Source organism: Vitis riparia, chromosome 9 (assembly GCF_004353265.1).
Source record: "Vitis riparia cultivar Riparia Gloire de Montpellier isolate 1030 chromosome 9, EGFV_Vit.rip_1.0, whole genome shotgun sequence".
Classification (NCBI taxonomy): Eukaryota; Viridiplantae; Streptophyta; class Magnoliopsida; order Vitales; family Vitaceae; genus Vitis; species Vitis riparia.
Window position 1 is genome coordinate 13,760,662 of NC_048439.1, and position 24,835 is coordinate 13,785,496.

At 37.0% G+C, this 24,835-nt stretch overlaps 1 protein-coding gene across 3 annotated transcripts; it reads right to left on the reverse strand.

Annotated features, from left to right (window-relative positions):
* Positions 1 to 24,835, reverse strand: LOC117922001 (probable protein phosphatase 2C 44). Of its 3 annotated transcripts, none has more exons than XM_034839955.1 (5): positions 24,376 to 24,834; positions 23,960 to 24,208; positions 14,755 to 15,031; positions 14,422 to 14,576; positions 1 to 479 (listed from the first exon to the last, which is right to left on the reverse strand). In XM_034839955.1, exons 1-5 carry the CDS (start codon positions 24,409 to 24,411, stop codon positions 342 to 344), a joined length of 855 nt encoding a protein of 284 aa, XP_034695846.1. In that variant the 5' UTR covers positions 24,412 to 24,834; the 3' UTR covers positions 1 to 341. The 3 variants fall into 3 exon arrangements, with proteins under 3 accessions (XP_034695846.1, XP_034695845.1, XP_034695847.1); XM_034839954.1 differs by having other exon boundaries at positions 23,960 to 24,211; positions 24,376 to 24,829; XM_034839956.1 differs by lacking the exon at positions 14,422 to 14,576 and having other exon boundaries at positions 378 to 479; positions 23,960 to 24,211; positions 24,376 to 24,835.

Genomic DNA, 24,835 nt, shown 5'->3' on the forward strand with positions numbered 1-24,835 from the left:
TTTTGAAATTTCTGAATCACTCTCAAACAAATACATTCATATATATATATTATGTATGTCCACAACTGTATACACACATCCAGAATGAATTATCTATGTTGAGACCATTGAAGTTAAGAAATTATCTATGCAACACACCGCTATCTCTACCAAGTATCACTCATCGGCACTACAAGAAAAGCTATTACTACATGCATATAAATCTTTACACAACCCAAATAATATTTCAATTTCCACCTTCCCCAAGTAACCAATCAGCTCAGAATTCCACCAGCAGCAAAGCTAGCCAAAAATGGTGTTGGTTTCAATGGTGGTGGTGGTGGTGCTCCCCGTCCCAGCAATCATCCGAAGCGGATCACGATGCACGATATATCATCTTTGCTCTTTCTTTCCAATGCTTCTGTTGTTAGACGTTTGGCTGCTGCTTGAGGATCTTTAATGGATTTCACCATATCAACTGCCTCCTGGTTTTTCATAACCTGTCCACCAGAGCAAACAAAGTATTTCACCATATAAGATCTTCTAACATGTTTAAGTGAGACTCATTAATCATGTCACAAATCAATTAAAACAAAAGAAAATACCAGTCCATGAAATAGACACTTTGAAGCAATTTCACCTATAAACTTCCATAAATGCCAATCATCTTACAATAGAATTCTACCAATAAATTTCCCATACCACTTTCTCAAAGGTATACTGATGCTCAGTTTCATCCTTTAGTTTTTTAAAAGGCGTGCTTAAAGTGCACCTGGGCTCAAGGCGCAACCACTCCCTAGCTATAGCACCTTTTACCAAGACATGCATCTTGTTGAAGAGGCACGCCTTGTCTATTTTACTCCGAAACACATCCTCACATGCCCCATGGCTACTAAAAGTCCCAATATAAGCCAACACATCCTCACATGCCCCATGGCTACTAAAAGTCCCAATATAAACCCAATGGCTCCAAGGACTAAAATATCATATTTACAACTGTATCAGCCCATTAAAAACATGGAACTATCAATAAAAATATCAACGAAATATTTTATTACAGAAATTTTATAAAAGAAATTATAGGAATTACCAATAAAACATAAAAATTTGAAACAACACATTCAAGATTATTAATTTGTACAACAATGCAGCACTCGAGTAAAAGCATTTTCAAAATATTATAAAATGACAAATTTGTATTGTAAAGGTGGGATTACGCACATGAACCATTATGTATAAGTTCTACATAGATTAGGCAATCCCGTGATCAAAGGGATTTGTTGTAATTGAGTTAGGAAAGTTCTTAATTTAGATGCTAGGATTTTTTTTATATATATATATGAGTCTCTGTACAGGCAAAAGATTAAGGAAAAAGAACCTTATATATAGCTAAGTGTAAGTGTGGGACTAATTTGGATATCTCCTACACCTGCAACGGTTAATGAACCATTAGCTATTTTCCTATTACTTGAAGAAGGGTTATAATTGTGAAATTGGTGTGATGAATGAGTCATGTGATCTATGTCACCTAAATATATAACCCATGAATTGACAAAGGTTTCATTTGAGACTTTTAATCCAATGGAAATAGGAAACTTACTTGAAAGTGCTAGTGAGGAGGTACCTACCTAAAGGTTTTTCAAGAGTTCTCAACAAAGTTCTCAAATTTTCAATCTCCTCCTAATTGAGTCTGCCTTGTTCCAGGGATCTTTCTTTAATTGGTTGAATAGAAGACAAGAGTACTCGTGCATTATCCTTTTGTTGCCTTCCATTGTAAGTGGTTATCATTCCTTCATATTTTTGAGTATGGAAACCTAGCTGCAAAGATCTGAGATGACGGGGACAAGGGGGTGACAACAAGGCGCAAGGATGGCAGCAATGGCACAACAGTGAGGGGTCCTTTTTGTGATCTTTATAGGTTGTGCAAGTTATGCCAAAGATGGCCCGAAGACGATGGCGACACGATCTTAGTGACAATGTAAGGGTGGGGATGAAAGCAACAATGCGATTTCTCTTGCACTAGTGGTGTGATAACATGACGACTTTAATTGTTTTGTTGTGTTCACGATCTGGGTTTACTGCAACGATTCGACTCAGACAAGAGGGAACTTTAAGGTTGACAATGAAGGTCGACTCTGGCCTTCAACTCGACAATGAAGGCCGAAAAAAATTCTTTCTTTTCCCAAATTTACGAACCTAAGCTCTAATACCATGTAGAAGAAAGATGGAAGGAATAAAAGGTATCAAATTCTTTTTCCTTAATCATTTGCCTATACAAAGACTCACATATATACACAAAAAGTCCTAGCACCTAAATTAAGAACTTTCCTAACTCAATTACAACAAATCCCTTTGATCACGGGATTGCCTAATTCTCTCTACAAATCATAACTTCCCTAATTTTATTCTTCCAGTTTGTGATAAGGGGAAATCAGTGAATGTCCATCTATCAAATTTAGTGGTGAAATAACACTGTTTACCTGTGTATTTAGCAATGGAACCCACTAGGATGCTACTACCCCCAACAGCTCATGAATTATTAGTGTAACTTAGGTGGACAACTACAAAACTTTCCATGTTATGGAACAGGCATTTAACAACATTTTTTTTTCAATAACAAGGGTCCTAAAGTATTCTGATTACACGTGATACATTTCAAGTGATGGAGATGTGTAATTAGGGGGATCTTGTTAACAAAATTGTGCAAAAAAAAAATGAACATTATCAGATGATTTCACACCATATAATTTTCAAAATTATTAGGACCATTAAATGGAACACACTTTCAAAAAACAGAGTCCTATTATTGTAACTGAAAGTGAAACAGACAAAATTAGTTGTTAGTTCAATTTGTTGTCCAATGACCATATATATGACAAGAAACAAATATATGACAAGTTATTCTTTAGCATCATTTTTTCTTTTAATATCCTGGCACCAACCTACATACACAACAAAACTTGCCGTCTTGATTGCATGGACAACTCTTTGACTAAAGAATTCCCACCACTCTACATATTATGTTCAATAACAAGATCCATTCATCCAGAATCACTGGAGTTTTATCTACATGGTAAAGGGAGAGTAAGGCTCTCCTGCAGGTATCTGGTGCCGTTGAGAGTGAAAGGGTAAACTATATTGACTTCCCTTGATGTTTTATTTCCTATTTTCCTTTTTCCCTTTCAGCTTTAGCTCTATTAAAAATTTCAAGCTTTGGGATCTGATTATAGCCACCACCATCTAGGGTAGATACAGTCAATTGTAGCCAAAGAACTCAACTAGTAGAAAGTATAAGCATTTGAATGTGAGGAAATCTATGGTCTCCTCTGCCAGAAAATATCAAAATTGCACTTCCTGTAAGAGCACACAAAATCCAAGCCCCATAATGGGACAATCCACTTCTTGATTCCAGCAAAGATCCTAACACACAATCCTCAAAATGTTTCTGCATAAGATTAACCATGAACCAGTTGTTCACTCAATTGAAGACATGTGTGGATCCCTCCACCATGTCAAAAGATGATGATGATGATGATGATGATCAGCATGACGCTCTCATGATTTTGATGTGTTAAGCTGAATACGAGTAACTGCTGTTGGACTTACCTTTCTGCAGAGGTTTGATAAACTATTATGACACCATCACAGAGCAGAAGAAGAGAAGAGATGCCCTGAGAAGAGCTTGGTTTGTCACTTTCATGGGGTTTCTTTCTGGTGAATTCTAGAAGAGAGAAGTAGGCCAAAGTGAAAAAATGCAGCCAAATAACAAGGAGCAATGTTGGAGTTTAGGGGATTGGACCTAATGAGTTTGTTGAATGAAAGTTCTGAGTTGAATATTTCTTATTCTTCATTGTGGTTCTGCAGATTTTAACAAATGCACTGGAACTAAAATGCTAAGAGAATCTGGGGGGTTCATAAAGTGGAAATTTCTGGATTTGTACTTAAGTTCGATTTTTCTTTCAAGTAACTGAACCAGATCAAACCCCTTTGAAGGAGGAGTTCACTCATCAGAAATTCAAATTCAAAATCAAATTATACCAAACTGCTAATGAGTTTATTTCTTCACCATTGCAATGGCCCAAGTATGTTGTTGGATGTTCCATTGAAAAGAACTCACTGCCTTCTTTAAACCTCGAGCAATAGAAGGGTGGGTAAGTTTCCATAAAATTCCTCAAACAAGTAATGCTTTATGTACTTAGATGCAGTGGCAGAGCCACGTTATGCCCAGGAGGGGCAAATGGCCCCCCTGAAATTTTGGAAGAAATATGAATAGGAAATGGATTTGATCCCTTGACTTGAGATTTTGAGAAAATTGAATGGCTACCATTAGACTATGCAAACAATTTGGTATCATTTTGCTCCCCCACCCCCCTCAACTTTTTTTCTGGTTTTGCCACTGCTCAGATGATTTCTTACGTAAGCCAAAGTAGGAATTTTAGCATTTTTGAAATACAAGCGCAGGAAGTTAGCAAGTTTCCACCTAATATCTCATGCGTAAAGAAAAGGTCAGTATTAGTGGTTGGCGAGCCAGAGTTATTTCAAAAATCCTAAGGAAGATCCCTTTAAATGTGAGGAACCTCCAGAAAGGCTAGTGAAATTTACACAAATCAACTACATCAAGAGTTTAATATCAACCAAGGATAGCAATATTTTACATGACTACTTAACAATTAAATTTGAACCAAGTAGTGTTCATATCATAGCTGTACTGAACTATCTAACCCATTCCTTGCCTAATTCATGAAGGAAATAGATTGTGTTTAAGTAGTTGTTTAAACCAATTAGCTAAATTCTCACATTGGCATAGTCATAACACTACTTGCATATGATCCATTCAACTCTCATAAGTTTGCTGCAAATTTTTTTTATCATTTTTTAATTTGACGCAGGAGCAATAAAAAACTATGCAACCAACCACTTTCTGTAATCAAGATAGAATTGTGTTACAATTAGAAATTCATCTAGATTAGGTTACCATATATTTAGGTTCTATATTTTGTTTAGGCTTTTATTATACTAGTTTTCTACTTTATTTTCCCCATCAGGAATGATTCAACTATGATTTGGATTGTTGTTTTATTATATGTAGGATTAGGATTAAATCTATAAAGACCTAGGTTGTAGAAAATTATTCATTCATTAATAAAAATAGTTATTAGAAACTTTCTCTTTTCAACTTATTCTAAGAGGAGTTCCTTTACTTTTTTTATCCCTTCTTCCCTTGATTGGACATGGTAGAGATTGTAGCGGAAAAGACAGCAAACAAAGATGGCTAAGATAAGACAAGTGATTGAGGATTTTTAAGAGGTTGTGCAACAGTTTCAATAACATGAACTAAAGGAAGCCATATGCAGAGTCCGGAAGACAATTGTAACCTTTTGGACAAACTGGGAGGTAGTTGTTAAGAGAGAGAGAAGAAAACCTTAATTCTCATTCATATGATTAACTACTTACAATTGAGAAGTATATATATATATATATACAAGCCTAGGAGAACTAACTACCATACATGTAACCTATATTAAAAAAGGAAAGACTGTACACTATATATACATTATATTGAACACTCCCCCTCAAGCTGGAGCATATATGTTATATGCACCAAGCTTGTTACAAATGTATTTAATCCTAGGACCTCTGAGAGATTTAGTGAAGATGTTTGCTAGTTGATCATTTGAATTAACAAAACTTGTAGCAACACATCCTGATGCGATCTTCTCTCTAATGAAGTGACAGTCAACTTCAATATGTTTAGTCCTTTCATGAAAGACTGGATTGGATGCAATATGTAATGCGGCCTGGTTATCACAGATGAGTTTCATCTGTTCATCCTTTCCAAATCTCAATTCTTGAAGAAGATGTCTCAACCATATGAGTTCACATGTTGCCAGAGCCATAGCTCGATACTCGGTTTCAGCGCTAGATCTGGCCACTACATCTTGTTTCTTACTCTTCCAAGATATTAGATTACCTTCAATAAAAACACAGTACCCTGAAGTGGAACGTCTATCTGTGGGTGAGCCAGCCCAATCTGCATCTGTGTAACCAACAACCTGAGTATGACCTCTGTTCTCGTACAACACACCTTGGCCTGGTGTGCTTTTGATATATCGAAGAATGCGGATTACGGCATCCTAATGGCTATCACATGGTGACTGTAGGAATTGACTAACAACACTCACAGGAAAAGAAATGTCTGGATGAGTAATGGTGAGGTAGTTCAATTTACCTACGAGTCGTCGATATCTCCCAGGGTCTCCTAAAGGCTCCCCTGTCCTGGTACAAGTTTGACATTCGGATCCATAGGTGTGTCTACCGGTTTACAGTCTAACATACCGGTTTCTTCCAGGATGTCTAAAGCATACTTCCTTTGGGAAAGGACCACACCGAACTGGATTGAGCTATCTCAATTCCCAAGAAATACTTGAGTTTCCCCAAGTCTTTAGTCTGAAAGTGGGTAAAAAGATGTTGTTTAGTTTCTGAATACCATCTGATCACTACCTGTAATGACGATGTCGTCCACATAAACAACCAGATAAATACACTGCCCCAAGGAGTTATGATGATAGAAAACTGAATGGTCTGCTGTACTGCGAAGCATGCCAAACTCTTGAACAACAGAACTAAAACGGCCAAACCATGCTCGAGGAGATTGTTTCAAGCCATATAGAGAACGGCGTAACCTGCACACTAAACCAGACTCCCCTCTGAGCAACAAAACCAGGAGGTTGCTCCATATAAACTTCCTCGGCAAGATCACCATGAAGGAAGGCATTTTTAATATCCAACTGATAAAGAGGCCAAGAACACATAGCAGCCATGGAGAGAAGCAGACGGACAGAAGCAATCTTGGCAACAGGGAGAATGTGTCACCATAATCAGAACCATAAACCTGAGTATAGCCTTTAGCAACTAAGCGGGCCTTAAGGCGATCAACCTGACCATCAGGACCAACCTTAACTGCGTAGACCCAACGACAGCCAACGTAGATTTACCAGAGGGTAAAACAACAAGATCCCAAGTGCATTAGAGTGCAGAGCAGCCATTTCATCCACCATTGCCTGTCGCCAGCCTGGATGGGAAAGAGCTTCATGGGTGCTCTTTGGAAGAGAAACAGAGGATATAGTAGAAACAAAAGCAGAATAGGGTGAAGATAATCGATGATAACTCAAAAAATTGTAAATAGGATGAGGATTACGAGTAGAGCGAGTACCTTTCCGAACAGCAATGGGTAAGTCATTAGGAGAAGGCAGAGCCGGGGTAGGTGAAGCCGAAGGGTAGGAAGTGAGTCAGCAGGTGCCTCAGCAAAAGGGAGAGGAGCGACACGAGGGCGACGATGATAAACCTGAAGTGGTCGAGGAGGCATAGCATCAGGTGGGGAGACAATGGGAAGGCAAGACTTCAGAAACAGGAAGAGACTCAGAAGTGGTGGAAAAGAATGGTGAGTCCTCAAAGAAGGTGACATCAGCGGAGATAAAGTATCGATGAGTCTCAAGGGAATAACAACGATAACCCTTCTGAAGTCTGGAATATCCCAAGAAGAGACTTCATGGCTTTGGCGGAAAGCTTGTCCTGTCCAGGAGTGAGAATATGAACAAAGCAAGTACAACCAAAGACACGAGGAGGAAGGAAATAAAGTGGTTGGTCAGGGAAGAGAAGGGAGTGAGGAATCTGATCATGTAAGACAGAGGAGGGCATACGATTAATCAAATAACAAGCGGTAAGAACAGTCCCCCCAAAAACGAAAAGGAACATTACTATGGAGGAGGATAGTACGAGCTGTCTCAACAAGATGTCGATTCTTGCGTTCAGCTACCCCATTTTGTTGAGGAGTATGAGCACAAGAAGACTGATGAAGAATCCCATGATGAGACATAAACGAAGTAAATGGGGCTGAAAAATATTCCCTAACATTGTCACTGCGTAACACACGAATAGAAATATTGAACTGGGTTTGGATTTCAGCATAAAATTTCTGGAAAATAGAGAATAACTCAGCTCGATTTTTCATTAAAAATAACCAAGTACATCGAGAATAGTCATCAATGAAAGTGACAAAATACTGAAATCCTAAAGTAGACGCAGTCCGACAAGGACCCCAAACATCAGTGTGGACAAGCTCAAAAGGAGACTTTGCCCGATTATTCAAACGCTTTGGGAACGAGACACGAGTATGTTTCCCAAGCTGACATGACTCACACGGAAGCGACGATAAAGTGGAAAAACGAGGGACCATCTTCTGGAACTTGGAGAGACTAGGGTGGCCCAGACGATTGTGAATGAGGAGAGGAGCATCAGTGGAAATGCAAACTGCAGGAGATGAATCCGAGGTGAGGTGATAGAGGCCTTGAGACTCACGTCCTATGCCAATCGTCTTCCCCGTACTCCGGTCCTGCAAGGTCACAAATTTATCAGAAAAGGTAATAGAGCAATTAAGAGTACGAGTGATTTTGCTGATGGAAATAAGATTAAAAGGACATTCAGGAGTATAAAGGACAGAAGTGAGAGGTAGAGAAGGCAGAGGAAGGGCCAAACCAATACCTTTAGCCACAGTTTGAGAACCATTAGCTAAGGTAACAGTAGGTAAAGCAGAGGTAGTAGTAATAGAGGAGAAAAGATCCTTATTACCAGATAAGTGATCAGAAGCTCCAGAATCTAGAATCCAGGGTCCAAGAGAAGATGTGTGGGTAAGGCAGGCAGAGGCATTACCAGGCTGGGCAACAGAGGCAACGAGAAGCCTGAGATGCGGAGAGCTCGGAGGCTGAGGCAGCGGAGAATCAGAGGACTGGGCCACATGGGCAGTGCGAGGAGGCGTCCATGTAACTGATAGCAACGATCGCGAGTGTGGCCAAGTTTATTGCAATAGGTGCAATGAGGACGTTGACCTCTACCTCGGGTACCACTGCGTCCTCCTCGAGAGTAGTTTGAGAAACTAACACAGAAGAATCTGAAGTGCTATCAAATGGCAAAGTCTGAGTGGAGGAGATACGGAGGAGGCGAGCAAACACATCATCCAAGGACGGAACTGATGAACTACCAAGAATCTGATCACGGACAGGCTCAAGATCCGGACGGAGGCCAATAAGAGTAAGACCATGAAGAACTTGTCAAGCTGTGTTTGTTGAGCCCCAACATCAGGAGTAAGAGGCATCACAGTCAAGAACTCCTCCTTAAGAGAGGCAATCTGGCCAATATAAGTAGATAGATCCAAGTCCTGTTGGCTGATATGGACAATAGCAGAAGCCACCTTATAAAGACGCTGGATATCATTCGTGTATAATCCTTTGGCCTGAGTCCAAAATTTAAAACAAGTTTTGTAGGCCCGAAGATGAAGAAGAATCTTGGATCAACCGATTGCCATAATACACTACATAACTGTGCATCTATCTTCCTCCACTGTACGCGGTCAACCTCAGGGATATCTGCCTCCTGGTAACAAGTGATCCTCATATCCTTGACCCATAAACCAAAGTTCAACAGAGGCAGACCAGGAAAGATAATTTTCACTGCCAACCAATTTCTCCGAAGTAATCATAGGAGATCCAGATATGATAGAGGAAAAAATGGAATTTTAGTAGCCATACCCACTTATCTGGAGAATGAAGTATGTTTGGATCGAAGAGAGCCCTAATACGGCTTCAGATTGCGGCGTGGCACCACCGAAAAAGGGAGACGGCCTCAGATCGTGGCGTGGTACCACCAAAGAGGTAGAAGAACACTTCCCAAGGCACGTGCAGGGATTGGGGTGGAGAAAAAGTAGCCGGAGCTTCGCCGGAAAGACTGTTTGGAGGGCCGACGGCGACAAAATCCCAAAGAGGTACGTGCAGGGCTCGGATGGGAAAACCAGGGATATAGGGAGGTTGGTCGACGTCAGGCGAAGCTGGAGGAGGAGGTGCGTCGCCGGAAAAGGCCTCACACGCCGGCGCGTGAGATTCAGTCGTCGTCCGTAAAAGTGCGCTTGGCCGGCGCGTGGACTGTTTTCTGGCTCCGGTGCTTTGGGAAAAGTTGGAGATCTCCTCTAGGCGCTCTCTTGGTGTGGTCGTGTCGGAAAAAGATGTCGCCGGAAAGTTCGCCGGAAAAGTTGCCGGCGGTGAGTGTTTTCTGACGACTATTTGAATAACCGGAAAGTTTTGGGAGATGGGGAAGGTGACCGGAATGAAACACGGTCACCGGAAAGTTTCCCGGAATGGATGACACGGGGAAACTGGAAGAATTAGGTTTCTCCCTTGGCTCTGATACCATGTTAAGAGAGAGAGAAGAAAACCTTAATTCTCATCATATGATTAACTACTTACAATTGAGAAAGTATATATATATATATATTATATACAAGCCTAGGAGAACTAACTACCATACATGTAACCTATATTAAAAAAGGAAAGACTGTACACTATATATACATTATATTCAACAGTAGTCATTAAACTTTTGAAGTAGAAGCCCTTTTCATGATGCTGGACAAGAGATAGCATAGAGCATAGCAGATTGGAAAAAATATTGGTTTAAGCAATTGATTTGAACTAGGGAGGAATTAAAATTGAAGTTATTGATTTCTTTTGGGAAGATGCATGCTGAAGATTATTTGGATTGACAAGCAATTTTGAAGAACTACTTTGAGTGGAAACCCAAGAAAGAAAATTGTTATTTGCAAAGATTAAGTTATAAAGGGTACTACACGTCAATAGTAGGAGAGAGTTGAAGAGCAATGTAGACCGACAAGCCAAATTGAAAATCAGCACATGGGAACACATGGAAACAAAGACTGGAAAATAATTCTTATTGGTTGATTATGCTATTAAGCTGTATAAGCAGTTCCACTCCTTAAAAAACAGAGGCATTTCAGTTGCAGACTACATGTTTGAGTTTCACAATCTCTCTATTAAAGAGGATGGTTCAAATAAAAGTAATGAACAAATGACATGTTATTACCTTGCAGGCTTGAATTCATCAATAAGAGATGAGATGGCGGTGGTTTATTTGTTCAACTTAGAAGATGTTTTATATATGCCTTAATGGCTAGAAAGAAGTTATGGTGTTGTAGTACAATAAAACCTATATATAGGCGCTTTGGTGCTATGTCACATAAGAATATAGCTGTTTTGGCGTTTTGAGTGAACAAACAGCTAGAAAGGAGTGGGGGCCACCATAATTAACCGATCTAGTGATAGTATTATTTGAGTTGACAGGAGTGGAAAAGGGAAAGAAATACATAGGTTTAAAATGCAAATAGCCTTGCCACAAGCACTTCAAATGGAACAACACATCACAAACTCATTGTTTCACTAATGAAGATTATGCATGTTTACAACCAAGGGTAAATCCAGCACTATGAAGATGATGAAGAGCCACCAGAGCCAATATACAATGAATATGAGGAAAAAGAGAGATGTTGATAGTTTTCTAGTACAAGTAGAATCCCTGGTGGTGGGCCAATTAACGACAACAACAAAAATTGAAGATTGGAGGCAACATAATATTTTTTACACTTCATGTTTTTAGTGGTGGTAAGGTGCAATTTTTTCTTTTTTATTTATTTATTTTTTTTGTTTCTTTTGTAGTGGTAGCAGTGAACACATTGTTTAAAAAAAAAAAAAAGAAAAGGCCCTATTGAGAAGTTGTAGTTGCCCATTGAGAAGCACCCCTCGCAAAATTGCACAGTTTCAAAAGGGGGAACAAGGTGCCAATTACTTCCCCCATTATTTAGTGAAGTTCAATACAGGAGAATGTTAATGGGGGCTTGATGTAATGTTGTGTCCATGGATGCTTGTCACATCTGTTAGGAAGACCATGATTCTATGATAAAGACATGACCCATTCATTAACCCTATATTGTCCTTGGTTATGGATAATACCCCTTAAGAGTTCAAGTGAACCTATTGAAAGTTATTTCCACTCAGCTTGCTTCTCCATAACTCGCCTCTTGAGAAAACAGGGAAGGTTCCAATCTAGCCTGAATAAGCTCAAAGGATACACACAAAGGCCTTGGTAGCAAAAGCTTAAAGAGATTGGAAGAAATATATCATGTTCCATGCAAACTCTATAATTCCCCCTTTATTCCCAAAAATCTTGATATTCCTCTTTGACTATATAACTCAAATCAATATGAGACTAGGCACCTGCTAAAGAACCATACCTCTAGAAAGTCCTTCAAAGCTAATAAAGAAGATGATCATATTAATCATGTTCTTGGGAGGATCCTTGTCAATCCCTGTAAACAAGCAAGTTGTGCTTAGGCCCAACACTTTTTTTTTTTTTTTGATGAACCTTCCATGGCTGAACCTTTTCAACTCTCAGTGAGGACCCAAGCCTTAGGGTGTTGACCACGCCCACCACAACCAACACCAGGTAATTCAGGGCATTCAACCAATGGTAGGAATCGAACTCAACTGTATGGCTCTACCACACATCCAGCATTCACCCTAACCAACTGAACACCCTGATGGGCTTTAAACCCAACACTACTGAGCAGTGCAAAAATAAATCATCAGCCAGTTCACCACATCCTGAATGCAGACTGCATAGACATGAAATAAGGCTTTGATATGGCCCTATCAACCATAAATATGACTTTTTTTATCAGCCACAAGACATTCAAAGGCCTTCATCTTAGGTGCAACTTGCTAGATTTCCAAATAAGGTTAGAATGGAAATGACGGCATGAACATGTGCCAAAAAACAAATCTTTTTGTATTCCCTTTCTTCAAGCAGCTTTTCAATGTTTCCTATAAGGAAGTTTTGGGTTTGACGACTCCTTTAATCGTTAGTTTCTTTGTTTAAGAGGTTGTTCAACAGAGGATTTTGATGATGTACCATTTGATGAGTGGTTAGTCTTTTGTCAACCAATATAACTTTTGTTGAATGTGGAAGGAATCAGCTAATTACATCTTAATCCATTGTGGGAAGGTTTGCATTCCATGGTGTTAGAGGATATTATGCTAATTCTATTGAGAAGATTATGCTAATTCTAAATGAGAATTAAGTGTGGATATTTTTAAATGTACTCCTAGAAATCAGAATGTAATTAGGATAGGTCAGTTGTTTTTCCTTATTTAGCTCCACTCAGTCAAACTATATTGTATCATTTAAAGTATTGTACTCATTCAGAAAAACAAGAAAAACATTTACCAAAGCTTTCTTCACATGACATATGTTGTTCTTTTTTCTTGCATTTTATTAGGTGATTCCTTGTTGGATGAAAGAATTGTGGTCCGGTTCGCATGGTAGTTTTATAGGGAATGAGCATTCACATTAAAAGTGGCTCTTTTGTGCTTGTTTGGATGCATATGAAAGGAGTATAACCAAAGTTCCATACATGTGTGTGTGCACGTGCACACAACAATTTTCCTGTTACAACTTACATGCTATACAACCTAATCTCCTACTAAGAGAAGAATCTACTTGACCACATCTTGGTTTACTTTTAAAAGGAAATGAATGTTCATCCCTTCTCCAAGCATGTATTGCCATTAAACATTCTTAAAACATTGAAAAATCTAAATATTGTATCTCAAGCTTCATTCTTTCATTTCACAAATGTAACACTATCCACAACACCCAAAAGTTTTTATTCCTCAACTGTGTGTTTCCTATTCATACAATCTCACAGACTAAAATTTAATTTATGATTTTTATCTGTTTCTTGGCAGATCACATAATGATAAAATATATAGTCCAATACTGCTATAGTACTAACAAGCAAAACAAAGAAAAAGAAAAGGAAGCACTAGCTATGCTCTTTACTTCTTACAAACTGTTATCTTCATGATACAGCAACAAAAAGAAGTCAAGAAACTAATGAGTCTAAGGATATTCTGAACCACATGGCAATTTCATCATTCCAAAGTGGAACAACACATTACCATCACATCTTTAATAATCATTATGGTTCCTTAATCCGCTTTCCCTAAAAATTTTCTTTTATCCATACATTTAACTGAGGATTCCTTTGGAATTTTCATTACAGTTGTCCATAAAAATTAGGACATTGTGCTAGTTTTTCTCCTCTATTTCTTATGTACATTTTGCTTAGATTTATTTTAATCTAATATAGATTTGATTTTTTTCTTTATAAAATCTTCCCACCATCAGTGCATAAATTTATCACTAGGATAAGGTCCAGAAAAAAAAAAAAAAAAAAAAAAAAATTATTATTGCAACAAAATGCTAAATTTATATCTCAATTATAAAACATAATTAAATATCAATCAACTCTTGCAGAAATAAACTTTCAGTTCAAATGATATTAAGAAAAAATAAACCAATATTGAGCAGTTTGGACACTGGAATGGTTTCAGTCACATATTGTTTCAAAAAGAACAGTAAATCTATAATCTTGCTTATTCCAATGCGAACATAGAATATAACATGGACAGCTGAGAAAAAAGATGAATGAACAGAGAGGAAAGAAAAGATTGTCATCAATAAGTTAGCATAACAACTGACCTTCCATAAGCCATCACTTGCTAATATAACAAACTCTATAGTTGAGTCTATAGGCACATGTCTTATATCAGGCTCTGAACTTAAATGTGCTTTAAGGCTTTGATCCCCAAAAGCACGTGCAACTGCCAATTGGCCATTAACTCGAGGCACATCTCCTGAAATATGAATTATTTGGTATACAATTGCCTTGAATAAATAACCTTATTATCAATCAAATATGGTCCTAATTATTTAAAATTAAAGAAATGACCCAGTTGAACATTTACATTGTGCACTAAGATCACACAAGGAAGTCATTAGCTAAAATTGAATTGATAAGTGGAAGATATTTACCAGCAAGATTAGTCACAAAGCCACCTTGTCTCTCAATTCTTCTTCGTTCAGTGTCTGGCTCATGGTCAACAGTTAGCTGATTGGCAGAGCCCCTTTCACAGACGACAGCTCTGGAGTCACCAATGTTTGCTACCCATAAGTCTTTGCCATCAATAACTATTGCAGTTACTGCCGTTGAGCCACCAGGACCTAATTTCATGGAGTTCTCCAGAATATATTTATCAGTGGCACGATATGCATTTTTTATTGCAGTCTTGGGGTCATTCCAGAAGTTCGGCTGAGTCAAATAGGTAAAACAAAAATCCAAGATTAGTTTATGATACAAATGATACAAAATACATTGTAAAGAAAAGGAGCTGATACACACAAAGAAAGAACCAAAGTATCCATAACAGTTGTCATCAACAGCCGAATCAGCTAGAACTTATTCTGAGTAGATAAGAACCCTTGCTGCATGGGCAAGGACACAAAGGGATAAATAAATATATTTTCATGCAAAACATACACAGTAATAATTGCATGAAGATTCCAATTTCCTCCCCCTTCTCCAATTTCTTTTGAATTTGGGGCCAATACAATCTTCATTGTAAGGGTACCACCAAAACTGATAGAACCCACACTTCTGAACTCATTTTTTCCTATCATTATCTATCTACCTAACTTTAAAATACACACACACAATATAGGTGTAAAATGACAGTTTACTACTAAAAAAATAATGTTTGTCTGCATGCACAATCGTTTATTTTAAGAAAACAATATTTTGCCTAGTGGAAATAGAGTAATCACAGTTTGCTAGTGCAAGTGTGTGTATGTGGGTTAAAACTGGGCCTCCAACCAAATTCATGGTATGTGCCAACCCCAACATGACCAAAGCTCCCTTTAGGGAACTTTGTCATACTAGGCAAGCAGCCACCTGGGTAATTAATCATCTACAAAGTCTAGCTCCCAAAATAAAGAAAAAGGGATGCTCTACTGCTAGGTCACATCCAAACCACTGTATCCTTCACATCCTTTCAATAGACTTTCCCTGAATCCTTAAGATTTTAAAAGTCTAGCTCCCAATCATTCAAATGTCTAATGAAACGAGAATTCCAATGTCCCTGTCCCCTAACCCCACCAATCATCCCAAACATCTACCACCCAAGCCTCCTTTGACAAAGCTAAGGCATACAATGAAGGGAAATCACTAGCTAAGGATTCATCCCACACTACTTATCCTTCCAAAACTTCATCCTCCTCCCATCTCTCACTTCAAAGGATACTCTACTGCTAACCAAATCCCAACCCTTCCTAATGGTTTTCCAAACACCAACCTTTTACCCTCTCCTTACTTCATAAGAGCACCAACCCCTCTCCTCCTACCCAAACTTTCCTTGGATGACTTTTTTTCAAAAAGCCTCTCCCTCTTACACATATCTCCAACTCCATTTTCCTAGAAACTTCCTTTAGGTAGGAGGGGCTTTAGATAAAAATTCCTCTTACCAGATGGGCCCACCCCCCACACCTAAAGAAGTCTTTTTGAAGTTTCTCAATCCTCAATCTAACCTCTCTAAGCATGCTAAACAGGGACATGAAGTATATAGGCAAACTAGACAAAGTTCTTTGAATTAAGGCTAGCCTCCCTCGTTTTCCACATGCAAGTCTTTTGCAAAATCTCTTTTCCACACTGTCCCAAACTGACTCTACTTTGAATGGAACCCCTATTGGCAATCCTAAATAAGTAGTTGGAAGATTCCCTACCTTACATCCCAACTCAAGAGCCAATTCCTCAACATTAGCCACCCTCCTAATTCGGATCAATTCACTTTTCTCCAATTTAATTTTCATCTTTGAAATAGCTTCAAGCTACATAAGCAACCAACTTAAATGAACCACATATCATTGAGAGGCCTCACAAAAAATTGTCATCAACAAACAATAGATGGGACACCTCACCTCCTCTTGCCCTTACCTTAAAACCACAACAACCCACTCCCCGCCCCCCCAACCCCTTCATCCTTTTCTCTAGCCTTCTCCAACAAACAATCAAACACCTCCATCACCAAAACAAACAAATAAGGAGAGAAAGGATCTCCTTGCCTCAATCCTCTTGAGCTTTGAAAAAGCCAAGGAAGGTTGTTAACAAAAATAGAAAACTTTGCTATTGAGATGCATCATCCATAATTTTAAAAGGCACGATTTAGGTGTGCTAGGCAACAGGCCACAAAGCTCTGGTGCCCCACCTTACTATAGGCATAGCCCATTGAAAAAGGCACTGCTTAGGCGTCCTTACACCTCACCTCCCCTTGTCCATACCCTAAAACCCAAAAAAACACACATTCTCTAGCCTTCTCCAACAAACAAATAAGGAGAGAAAGGATTTCCTTGCCTAAAAAAAAAAAAAAAAAAACCATGAAGGGGATTCATTAACAAGAATAGAAAACTTTGCTATCAAGATGCATCATTCATACTTTTAAAAGTTGTGATTTGGGCGTGCCAAGCAACACACCGCGAAGTTTTGGCGCCTCACCTTACTCCAAGCACAACCTATTGAAGAAGGCATTGTTTAGACTTGATAGACGCTCGCTTTTGACAAGCACAAAGCTTCGCAGAGGTGCACTTCTTCCATTTTTTTTTCTCCCTTCTTCTTTGCACTCGCCCTCAACTAAGCGTAACACTCCGCAAAGGTGAATTCTTCCATTTTTTTTCTCCCTTCTTCTTAATGCTCACCTTTGGCTAAGCGCAAAGCCTCGCAAAGGTGCATTCTTTCTTCTTCTTCAGCCTCACAATCGAGTTGCAACCTAGATTAGGGCCTTTTTTTTTATTTTGCTTCATCCCAAAATGTTGTGTCTTGGATTCGCTAGGTTTATAAGAAAAAACAAGGGTCAAAATGGCATCATTTTGCCTTCTTTTTTCTTTAAAACCAAACTAGTCCAAAATGCAGCATTTTGGACTAAAATAAAATAAATAAATAAATCTCTAATTTGAGTTGCAACTCAATCATGAGGCTGAAGAGGAGAATTGAGAAAAAGAAGAATTGAAGAAGAAGAAAAGGAGGAGGAGAAGTAGATGTACCTTTCTAAGCCTTCTCAATTTCTTTGAAAGCTCTTTGGTATTTTTCTCTTTTTTTTTCCTTATCCAGCCTCTTGGTTTTCTCATTTGCATTTTTCTTACAAATAAATATTGGTATGAAGACTTTGTTTAATAGAAAAAAATTAAAAACACTCTCATATGCATTTTTTTGCCAAATATAATATGGCTTGTTTATTTAGGTTTTTTTTTTTTTTTTTTTTTTTTACTTTTCAATTTTTTCTTTTCTTAATTATAATTATTTTATTTTAGTATAGATAATTTGTTTGCAAGGATGAATACTAAAAGTGAAGTTCAAGTAGACTTTCATGCAAGTGGAAGGAAAGATCCTAGATGAAAATATGCTCATTTATCAGAATGAAAATGAATTAAACACTTTCAAATGTGTTTTCTATGACAAAGTAACAAAAGGAGGCATATCTACAAACAACATCTTGTTGGTGGATTTAGAAATGCTAAAAATTGTACGAAATGTTTAGAACATGTTAAATAAGAAATTGAAGATTATATGAGTGCACAAAAGAGTCAAAAAGAATGAATGAATATGGAGTACCAAAATGTGAATGAAGATTTGTTTGGCTTTCAAGATGAAGATTTTGATAAGAAAATTAACAGTATAATGGGTGTCACTAATATTTCTAGTGGAGGTAGTAACCAAGGGGGAAATAGTGGTAGGACAATGCAATCTTCATTGAAAAGACCAAGACAAAAAAAGGTCTCATGGATCATTTTTTCACTCCTAATGTAGAGGTGGTTGTTCAAAATCAAAAGAGTGGAAAGATGAATCAAACTACCATTCAATGAAGAGAAAAAACTTATATGCTTATCACAAGGTGGATGTACAAGGTTGTTATTCTATTTAATGTAGTAACTTATCCGAGATTTGAACCAATGATTGAGGCTATTGGCCAATATGATGGAGGAATGAAGGGACCAAATCTTCATGAAGTAAGAGTTACTAGCCTCAAGAAAGACTTAGTTCTTACAAAGGATTTGATGAATGATTATATGGTGGGATGGAAAAAAAATAGATGTTCAATTATGTCAAATGGATGAACTAACAAGAAAGAAAGAACTTTGGGGAACTTTTTGATTATTTGTTCATATGGAACCATATTTATAGAATCTATTGATGCTTCTTCGATGATTAAGATGAGAAAAAAAATGTTTGAATTATTTGACAAATGAGTAGAGCGAATCGGTAAAGAAAATGTAATTCAAGTTACAATAGATAATCACTCAAGTTATGTGATGGCAAGTAAGAAATCCTACTTCTTGAATTTTTTATTTAATTTTTAAAATTTTAAATTATTTATCTTAGAACATATATGAATTTATTATGTGCAATGTCACATAGGGAAGTTGTTGGAATTAAAGCGGCCACATTTGTATTAGAAACCATGTGCCTCACATTACCTTAGACTTGATGTTGGAGGATATTAGAAAACTACCAAACATCAAGAGGACATTGGAGAGGGCTATAACAATAAATGACTATATTTATAACCACTCAAAGCTACTCAAAATTCATCAGCCTTTGCAAGTGGTAGGAACTTTTTGAACCCAAAATTCTTTGGTGATAAACCAAAAATGTAGCATGATGCAAATATTATTAGTGATTTATATAAATGCATCTTAAGGCTAACAAAAGACCCTCTTAAGCAAGAAAAAATAGTAGGAGACTTTAGTTTGCACACAAACACCCAAGAACTACTCAGTAATGAATTAACTATTAAGACAAGGAAGACTAGTAGTTTTATTTATTTAAATGCTTATATTGTTTTTTTTTTTTCTAAACTAGGTGAATTGTTTCACTAAATTATTAATATCTACACTACAGCTGAATGGTGGGCTGCATATGGAGCCTCAACTCCAAATTTGCAAAGGTTTGCGATAAAAGTCCTCAACCTAACATGTAGCGCATTAGCTTGGGAATGGAATTGGAGTATCCATGAAAATGTAAGTGACTAAAATAATAACAAGTAATAAAGCCTTGAATGTAACTTAAAACTTTAAAATATATTTATGCACTTAAAAATTTTTGTATATTCATAGCAAGAGGATAAATAGATTAGTTCATCAACGTTTGAATGATTTGATGTACATTAAGTATAACCAAGCCTTGAAGAGAAGATACAATTAACATGACACCATTGACCCAATTTTCTTGAAAGATATTGACGATAGCAATGAATGGTCAATATGAAGAATGGAAGATGGAGATCCTCATGGCAGTACACAAGATGATTTTGTATTTAATGATGACAATTTGACATGGGATGATGTTGCTAGAGCTACTGGAACTAAGGAGGGTAGGTTTGATATTAGAGCTAGAGCAAGCTTAAGCACAATATCAACACCAAAAGGAAGAGCTTCAAGCTCTAAAATAATGTCTATTCTTTCATTAATAGATGAAGATGAAGAAATGGCTTAATCAACAGAGAAGGAAGATAAAGAAAGCTACACATGTAATGATAGAAATGACTCTTAGTTATATGCTTAGAGCTCTTATTTTTATGTTTTTTGTTGATTAGATTGAAATTTTGGATAATCTTTGATGATATATGTGATAAGGACAAATAAATGGATAGTAAATTTAACTGTATTATACAAAATTATATATGTAAATTATGGTGCACCTCACTTCACTAAAGCCAACGCCTCAAGCTACACCTTGTGCCCTAGGCTCCAAGATCATTATGCATCTTAGGTGTGCCTTGCACCTTTTAAAACTATGGCATCATTTAATCTACTCCGACTATTTCTTACCAAACCCCATCTTTCTAAGAAAAGCAATCAAGAAGTCCCAATTAACATAACAATACACATTCTTGATGTCAAGCTTACAAATAATGCCACTTGATACAGTCTTCAAAAAAGAATCAATAGCTTCATTGGCTATTAAGTGTCGCATCAAGGATCTATCTTCCCTCCACAAACTAAGTTTGGAACTCGAACACCACTCTTCCCACCAGCCTCTTCAACCTATTAGCCAAGACTTCAGCAACAAGCTTGTACAAACCTCCCACCAAGCTCATAGGCTTAAAGTCTTTCTGAAATTCAGCACCCCCTTCCTTGGAATTAACATGAAAACGTAGCATTCAAACATTTTTGAAACTTTTGTTGGTGATAGAACTCCCTAAAAGGTCCTAACATGTCATCTTTTAAAAAATCCTAACTAAATTGTCAAAAAGCCATGGGGAAACCATCTAGGCCTACAGCCTTGTCCTTATTCAAGTTTGACAAGGCCCTAAACACCACCTCCTCATAGAAAAGTGCCTTCAATCCTTCAACTTCTTGATTGTTAAAGGATTTGAAGGACATCCAACTAATGTTAGCCATCCATTCCCCTAGGTCAACCAACAAAAAATTAAAAGCCTGGCCTACCCCATCCTTAATCTCCTACTCCTCAACAAGTCATGCCCCATTGATTCTGATTTTGGCCAAATAATTCCTTCTCTTATACGCATTAGCCATTTCGTGAAAAAATTTAATGTCCCTCAACCGAATCTCTCTCAACTTCTATCTCTAAGAGACTTCTTCCAAGGAGGCCCACTTGCAATACTCTTCCTTGCTACCCTTCTAGCTTATGCATCTTCTTTGGAAAGAAAAGATTCTCTTTCCTTGGAATCCCAAAGGCTCAACTAAAAAAGAGTCATCTCCTTCCTTACTAATTGATACATTACCAAAAACCTCTTTGTTCCAAACTTTCAAATCTAACTTCAACACTTCTAATTTGGAGGCCAAAATGAAGTTGTAAGAACCACTAAAATTATAACCCATCCACCATCCCTTAAGCAAATCTTTGAATCCCTCCCCCTTCAACCACATATTTTCAAACTTGAAAGGGACACTCCTTTCCTTTCACCTTCAACCACATATTTTCAAACTTGAGAGGAATACTCCTTCCACAAATTCTACTACTACTACTACTACAACCACCACCACCACCACCACCACCACCACTCTACTACTACCAACACCACCACCATTACTACATTTTATTTATTTTTTATTATTATTTTATTACTATTATCATCATCATCATATTTTACTTTCATACTTATCTCTAGTAATGAAGACAATTAATCAAAAGAACCATTTTCCTATTATTTCTAAAACCAAGAACAAATCTAGCTAGGAGTTGTAGAATTTCAATATAGATCTTGAGTTTTTTTTTTTTTTTCTAATTCAACTTAGTTGATTCACTTATTTTATGTTGAGAATTATATTCCCTTGGTAAGGCAACACCAAAATGTTAGGCAATTAAGAAGCAACAATTTTATTTATTTAATTTTTTGACAAAAAAAATTACCAAAATGAGGATGTTATGAAAGATGAATGTGAAAACAAGAAATAATAGAATAAGAAATTAAAACATTCATGCAATGATAGGTAGCGATTTGTCACTAATAAGAAACAAGGTAAATAGAGATCTTTTAATAACTTTCTTTTTCTTTCTTTTTTTGTTTTTTTTTTTTTTGTGCTTCATTTTTTTCATAGATAAATGATGATTCTTGCATAAGGACCACACAAGAAGCAAATCCTAGCACAAGAAATGTATACAAGGTGAAGCTTAATAAGCAAGAAAAGAAAAGCACAAAAGTCAAGATAGGAAAGAAGACACAAGGCCAACTACAAGCAATCGAAATCTTTATTTCTCAGTTGTTAAGCCAAGCTAACTTTATATCCCCTTCCAAACAAAAGACAAGCCACCTCCCCTAAGGATTTATAAGACCAAGTTAATGAACATGGATAATTTTTCGCAACTTGACGTTGAGTTGAGAAGGAGATATAAGCCCAAGTACATGATTTCCAAAAGATTGACAAAGAGTACCTGCTTGAAATTGAAATTTGGGAAATTTTGGTTTAATTTGAAAGTTAAAAACAACAAGTTGTGAGGTCTAGATTACATTCATTAAGACGTTATTAAGTAGTTAGGTATTTCAAGTCTTGTTATTAATTTTAGTACTTTTGAATAAGTTAAAAACATTAAATTAGCTATTTTTTTAGAAGCCTTAAAGGTCAATTGAGGTTAAGCTTAAAAAATATTTGGATGTTTCTTGAGTCTACAAATCTATTGATTAGTTATATAAATAATTAGTTCATGAGTTTACTGGGAGGACAAGTTCTTCCAAGAGCCTTTAGAATCTTTGAGGCTATTAAGATGTTCAATGCAAGGTTTAGCTAAGTTATCTAAAGGGAGTTGATTTATAGTGGGGTTTTGAAATGGAGTGAGGTTTTGAAGAAAGATGTCTTGGATTGGAGTGCCCCTATAGGCAAAGATATCCCTAAGTTTTTTAGTATTCCATCTAATAAGGGTCCTTGGTAGATAGTTCTGGGATTTTGAATGTAAGGAGAAGCATGGGATCTGTAGCTTTTAGGAGTTTCCAAAATTGGGAAGTAGTCAAATTCTTTTTTGATAAATTGTATTGAGCAATGAAAGATTTTTTTTTTAGATGGCACAAGTGTAGAAAATTCAATTGAGAGGTTCTAAACAATCCTATTTTGTTTGCCTATATTGTTCCAAGAATATGTGGGGCTCTACGGATTTTTTACGTATCTTCTCAATGTGAACAGTAATGAGAGATAATACCTAAAGCTGAACCATTTACTAAAAAGTGGGTGCAGCCAAATTGGTGTTTCATATGTGCAAGAGGAATGACAAATCAGAGAATCACTTAGAGTGTGTTCGATAGTAATTTTAGGAAATGTTTCAAACCTGTTTAACACTTGAATGATAAAAAAAATTTAAGTACTAAAAAGGTTAGAAATGCTTCCTAGAATCACTATCAAACGGGCTCTTAGACTTATTGATGAACTTGATTTTAAAAGCTAAACCATTTACTAAAAAGTGGGTGCAGCCAAATTGGTGTTTCATATGTGCAAGAGGAATAACAAATCAGAGAATCACTTAAGACTTATTGATGAACTTGATTTTACACGCTGATCAACTTAGTAGTTTTTATACCTCTCGTGTGTGCCTGTCTTCACAATAAAATTGTAGTAACTAAAAATGTGAGTGAAAGATAAATAATATTCAACAACGAAGTAGGAAAAACCAACCATTATAAATAAATAAATAAATAATAGAAAAAATAAAAGGAAGAAAAATAAGGTGGGGAAAGGATACCTCCTCAAGTATATTATTGAAAAGGTTATCTTTCAAATAACTTGGCACACTGTTACCAAGATGGCCATCAAAGATGGCAAATAATCCAAGTACATGGCTCTTCTTATTTTTGTATTCCGCAACATGGTAGTCCTCCATATCATGACCTGATTTCCCTTCCACCAAGTGGAATCCGTGAGCAACTCTGTTACTACATGTTTTACATCTCCCTTTTCCAGAGTCTGAAGTAGATGAGTCTAGGCATGTGGCCTTCTGTAATACCAACAAACACAGAAATAAGAAGAAATCATCAGCATAAAAATCCAAAAACATTCACATATTCTTTTCAAACAATTCCAAATCATAGAACTCATACACAAACTAAGCATAAAAATTAGAAAGAAACAAGCGAGCAGTCGTCTGCAAAAATAAAACACCTTGATCTTGTTAAGGAAACTGGTCTTCTTATCCATATCTCAAACATAAACAACAAACTCTGCTTCCTCCTCTTCTTCAAACTTCTTACTTCAGATATCAAGCGAAGAAAAAGAGAAAATACAGACACACCCAATATGGAAACTGTCAGGGACAACCACCCTAAAATTCAAAATAATAAACGAAATACAGATTTTCCTCAGTATGAACTCTGGAAGAACTTATAATCAATAACAAAGAGTAGACGACGATCAAAGCCAGCAATCAATTAAAGGGAACGCGGATTGTAATTTTCTATTGCAGGAAAAGAATTGAAGGACAAAAGAAGGGTTTTAGTTGACATAGTCATAGAGAGATGGCGGCAGAGTGGAACAATTCCCTGTGGGCTCCACCAACGAACCGACCTTGTTTCTCTTCCCTGCCAAGCTCATTCCTTGAAACTTCCGTCGTTTGTGACTGCAG

Coding starts and splice junctions, on each gene's coding strand:
- LOC117922001 (XM_034839954.1), bottom strand. CDS start 24,411: ATGGATAAGAAGACCAGTTTCCTTAACAAGATCAAG. Junction 24,212..24,375: donor GTTTCCTTAACAAGATCAAG/GTGTTTTATTTT, acceptor TTGGTATTACAG/AAGGCCACATGCCTAGACTC. Junction 14,577..14,754: donor CTTTGTGACTAATCTTGCTG/GTAAATATCTTC, acceptor TTCATATTTCAG/GAGATGTGCCTCGAGTTAAT.